Below are 5,326 nucleotides of genomic sequence, written 5' to 3'. Positions count from 1 at the left end.
TGCAATTTTGTTTATGCATTCCTGGTGAGCACCAATATGTAACTCCAATTTTGCTGCTCAAAATCAAAACTAAAAAAGGAAACACATTCCCTGGCATATTTAAGATTTGTTCATGACTTGTATTCATAAAGTGTTGTGTAAATGTGATAAAAAGCTGTTGATTCTTACCTCATACAGTGATAGTGAAGTCCCACACTGTTTACTATATATGGGTTATGAATGTATTTTATTATATAAAGTGGATGTCTATTTACAGTATGTACAACAATATACAGTTTCGTGAGGTAGAATACTTTATTTTCTCTTCATTTTAAGCTTTTTATCAAGCGCTAAAAGCTTATTGGTCCTCTCCGTCTTTTTCCACTCTCTTTTTAGCTAACTCCTCTTGTTTTTGCACATGCTCCAGGCTGTCGAAAAGCGCTTGAGATCGAGTAGTTACTTTTCAGTACAAATGTCTGTTTTCGGTGTTTCACCGAGGTTGCGTGACTCTGTAAAGCTTTCCATCCTCTCGATCCGTATAGAATGACATCGTCACAGACTGTACACAGAGCTTTACTGGCGACATCGAGCTTTTTCACGAAATCCGACACAAGCACAATGGTTCCTATTTACTGTTTCCTACTGGGGACACCGTCAGCTTTCTATCCAACCAGTCCCATCGAAACGTGTTTTTCAGATCCGCATCTATCTGACGCACTTTAGCTTCGTCGCGAGTCTCGATAACATTCGGCATTCGCGAGAAAGGGGTTTAGGAAGGCGAACATGGATTGGCTGTGATTTGCATTTGCCGATATAGCGACCAACCACAACAAGTTACTTGTCACTAATTTTCTCAACGGATTTAGACGATTCACAAAAATGATCAATTTAAGAAATAAAACGGCGGATTTCCGCATATCCGCGAAAAATTGCCTTCCGTTTTTCCAGATTCTTTGAACCTTTTGATGATATTATCGACCGTCGATGATGAAACCCCAAAATTCCTTGCAACTGTACACTGAGGAACATTGTCCTTAAATTGTGTGACTATTTTCTCACACAGTTGGTGAGCCTCGGCTCATCTTTGCCTGTGAATGATTGAGCAATTCGAGGGCGCTCCTTTTATACCCATTGATGGCACCCACCTGTTCCCAGTTAGCTTGTTCACCTTTGTGTTGTTCCAAATAGTAGTTCGATGGGCATTCCTCAACTTTTTTGCCAACCATAAAATTTTAAGATCATGATTATCCCCCTCCCCCAAAAAAAAACCCTTCAACATTAAATATCTTGTCTTGCAGTGTATTCAATTAAATTTAGGTTGAACGTGATTTGCAAATCATGTTATTCCCTTTTTATTTGTGTTTAGCGTATGTTTAACGTCCCAACTTCATTGGAAATGGGTTTGGACGTAATTTATTCCAGTGTTCCGTGATTACATTTAACAATAGCTTAGATCAGGGGTGTCCAAAGTCGGTCCTCAAGGGCCGCTGTCCTGCCTGTTTTCCAGCTTTCCCAGGAGCAACACACCTGATTCAAATAATCAGGATCGTTCTTAGGCTGCTTCAGAGCCGGCTGATGAGCTGATCATCTGAATCAGGTGTGTTGCAGCCCGGAGAGATGGAAAACAGGCAGGACAGTGGCCCTCCAGGACCAGAGCTGGACATGCCTGGCTGAGATTGATCCATACATTCATCAACCTGAGCCGCTTATCCTCAGGAGCGTTGCGGGTGTGCTGGAGCCTATGCCAGCTGTCATCGGGCAATAGGCGGGATACATCCTGAAGTGGGTGGCAGGCAATCGCAGGGCACACATAAACGAACAACCTTCCACACTCACAATCACACCTAGGAAGGATATATTGTGTTCAATTCACCTACCATGCATATTTTTGGAATGTGGGGGAAAAATGGAGTACCCAAAGAAAACCCACGCCGGCATGGGGAGAACATACAAACTCCACACAGGAAGGCCCGGGGCTATTTCAAACCCACAACCTCTGCGCTGTGAGGTAGACATGCTAACCAATCGCCAACCGCGCCACACCAGCTTAGATTCTGTTTTTCCTTATTTTAGCCTTAGCATGTCTTCCCCTGTAAATAACTAGTACTCATCCTCCTTTAGTGTTCATGATACTTGTCAAATCTATCACTTACCATCGTCACCACCAAGGAGGCGATGGTGAGGGACTTCTAGAGGAGCGGCTGTTTTAAGCCATCATGACAGCCGGACGGCTGCAATTACAGAGTCGTGGAGGTACGAAGCTAGTTTTGCACATGGTCAAGTCGACACAACATCAACACACATTGTCCAGATTGGTTGATAGAGGCCAAATCTTATGTCAGCCAATGACACCGCAGTACTTACAGACTTAGTTGCGAACTCCAAATTAATCTACCGTGCATGTTGTCTTGTGACTACCAGAATATTTTCAATCCCCGCCGAACAATGAAACAGAAGGGAACTGCCAGCGGAACATTTGATATCCCTGTTAACTCTGTGCAAAAAAGTTTTCTCTGCAATGATCCATAATGTATTTTTCTCCACTCTACTAAGAGCGGAACACACGGCAACTGCCCGAAACAAAAAAAGGGACAAAATCAGAACGCTTGGCATCTCTGCTTAGGTAAAAATGAAAAGTACAAGTCCACTTACTGTGGCTTGTCCAACTTGGGCAGGCACCATCATGCGAACGCCGGCAGGAATTGTTGTCACGGCAACTTTTGGCGTGGCCTGCCGCACCGTGACAAGTGAGGCGCCACTTGTGGCTCCTGGAGTGGCCACTTTCAGGACAGCTGTAGAAAGAACAACCCTGTTGAAGAGGAGTCAGTGGCAACTGCTTGATATGCTTCAAAGCTAATAGCCTCAAAAAGTTCTCATATTAATAAATACAAAAAGTCAAGTCATATAGGCCTCAAACAAACAAACAACATTCTGTATTCTGGCTTCCTCACACGTCCCAAAACCATACACTAGGTTAATTAAAGACTTCATATTGTCCGAAACTAGTGCTAGATTGTGAATGAGTGTGAATGCTTGTTTAAAAACATGTGCCCTGTGATTGACTAGCCAGGGTCCAGGGTGTACCCCACGTCTCACCCAGTCCAGCTCACCAGGGAACATGAACAGAATAAGTGGAAGAAAATTAATGTGTCTTTGGTACGCAGAACCAAAAAGTAACGGAGAACCAAAAAGAGATCAATCCACCCTACCTGGACTTTTGGCAGCAGCCAATGACTTTGCAGGTACGGCTGCTGTGGGGGAGGGTACTAATGTGATGCGGGAGGTTTGGTTTGTCAGACTGGGTCCAACAGGGGAAGAGCTCTTGAGAGAGTTGGCTGCTGCGGCCAGTGAGGAGACAGCCGCGGTTGCCACGGACGTGGCGGGAATGTCGTACTTCTGTATCTGCAGCAGGTAGGTGTCAGCGGTCTGCGATGGTCCCCAGCTGACCTCGAGAGACGATGTGTTGGCTCGTACCAGTTGGACCCGGGAGGGAGCACTGGGACGCTCTGAGGACACAGACGTGGAGCTAATTCAAACGATTGAGAGGGAGGTGGGATGCCCTGTAAACAGTCACAAGTCACCCACCTGTCTCCAAGTACCAGAGATCTTTGCAGCACACCTGGTTGTTCCAAGCCTTCCTGTATCCATCTCTCCCGCTCCATATGTAGAGTCTGGAGTTGATGGCCACGCTGCAGTGGCCGGCGCGAGCTCGCGGAATGTTTTCCTCTATGCTGTCCATCTGCACCGTCTCCCAACAAAGCGTGTCTGTCCACACAGAAGGCCATTAAATCTTATTGAGGTAGAACACTTGAGTCTGCATTGGGTCGGTTGTACCTCCTCACACACTTTGAGCACGTCCTCTTTCAAACATACAACAATCAAATAGTGTGTGTGTGTGTGTGTGTGTGTGTGTGTGTGTGTGTGTGTGTGTGTGTGTGCGCGCGCACATTTTTACCAAGATTGAGGCAGGCCAGTGTGTTGGTGCACTTCCATTCCTTCTCATGTGTTCCCACTTTGACATCATCCATCAGCAAAGGAACCCAACCACCAAACACATACATCCTGACAGACAGGTGGAAAGGGTGAGGTGAGACAGAAGCCAAGCTCATTTGAGCAAAGCTAGCCAACCAGCTGTTTGAGCCACGTTACTTGTTATGTACAGTGGTGGCCGAATGCAGGCTACGAGGCAAGGGTGCATTCCCACTGAGTGATGGTTGGCTCCAGATGAGTGAGTCTGTGACATCAGGACACATTTATCTCCGTTGCATATAAATCCCATGTCCTGGCAACGGCGTGGTATCATTGTGTATGTGGTCTCACCAATGTCGAGCACCCACAGATCACCCAGCCGGCAGCCGCTCATCCCCCCGTAGATAATCAGACGGTTGCCTCGACACCCGCTCGCAACCACAGCCGTGTGACTCTCTCTGGGTGGCGGTGGCTGCCCTGACGTCACTGGAATGTCCCAGCTGACCATGCTGGATCCCTGACGCAGCTCCAGGGAGTAAAGGTCATTCAGGTACCTGAGGAAAAGTCCAAGGTGAACCTGGTGTTGTCAGTTGACTTCTGATGCGCTGCGCTCATATGATATCATTCAAAGATCAATTAACACATCTGTGGATGACCGAATCACACTTCTTACCTGGGAATGTTGTTCTTGGGATCTTCACTGTCATTAGCCAGTCCTCCAAATAAGAAGCAGCGACTTCCAATCAGAGAGAAGCTGTGACCGAGACGAGGGCAGGGAGGTGGGTTGTTCTTTGAAGCCTTTGCTTTTAGACGCTTCCACTCCCAGCGACTGGCCTGGTGGGGGTATTCATTGCTCATATCATATAACCGTTTTCACATGATTAGGGATGGGTACCGAATCCTGGTTCTAAACTGACCTTGGGGCTGAATTTTTTAAAACTGCTGTATTGATTAGCAGGCCTCGACAGCGCACCCACTACTGTATGCTCACAAATGCTCCCATTATTTAAATGTGTGCTGGTAAAACTTTCATCCGGTGGCGCAGAGCAAGTGCGTGTTCTAATGCTCCCACTGGTGTATTGTATTGTTTATTGAACATATATAGAACATACAATAACAGATTGACAAAATGCAAACAAAAGTCATAAAAGGAAAAGATAAAAGTACCTAAAACAAACATCATCACAGTTATATGCTCAAAGTAGTAGGAAGAAGTATACAACTTATCTAGTCCTACCCCTTGTTGTGTAATAATGTGTATTGATCATTTTTCAATACCAAAGAAAAGGAAGAAATCTACATATCATAAAAAACTTTTACTCTTATGTGTACTGTACTTATCTATTTATACACCTTTCGGTTTATATATATATATATA

The 5,326-nt window shown here is 45.4% G+C and overlaps 1 protein-coding gene across 2 annotated transcripts in view; it reads right to left on the bottom strand.

The window, feature by feature from the left end:
• Nucleotides 1-5,326, bottom strand: part of hcfc1b (host cell factor C1b) — a 47,118-nt gene that overhangs the window by 24,097 nt on the left and 17,695 nt on the right. For both annotated transcript variants that reach the window (XR_002170821.1, XM_019892673.1), the window contains exons 4-10: nucleotides 4,622-4,782; nucleotides 4,300-4,502; nucleotides 4,129-4,213; nucleotides 3,935-4,041; nucleotides 3,565-3,744; nucleotides 3,189-3,485; nucleotides 2,632-2,771 (exon numbers count right to left, since the gene is read on the bottom strand). Coding sequence is in view for 1 of the 2 variants with exons in the window: in XM_019892673.1 (XP_019748232.1) it covers nucleotides 2,632-2,771; nucleotides 3,189-3,485; nucleotides 3,565-3,744; nucleotides 3,935-4,041; nucleotides 4,129-4,213; nucleotides 4,300-4,502; nucleotides 4,622-4,782 (1,173 nt within the window). In the remaining variant the exon portion in view is untranslated. The remainder of the gene's footprint in view (nucleotides 1-2,631; nucleotides 2,772-3,188; nucleotides 3,486-3,564; nucleotides 3,745-3,934; nucleotides 4,042-4,128; nucleotides 4,214-4,299; nucleotides 4,503-4,621; nucleotides 4,783-5,326) is intronic.

This window comes from Hippocampus comes, unplaced genomic scaffold, assembly GCF_001891065.2.
Source record: "Hippocampus comes isolate QL1 unplaced genomic scaffold, H_comes_QL1_v1.1 scaffold296, whole genome shotgun sequence".
Lineage (NCBI taxonomy): Eukaryota > Metazoa > Chordata > Actinopteri > Syngnathiformes > Syngnathidae > Hippocampus > Hippocampus comes.
The sequence above is the reverse complement of the archived record's forward strand: the minus strand, read 5'-3'. Positions and strand labels throughout refer to the sequence as shown.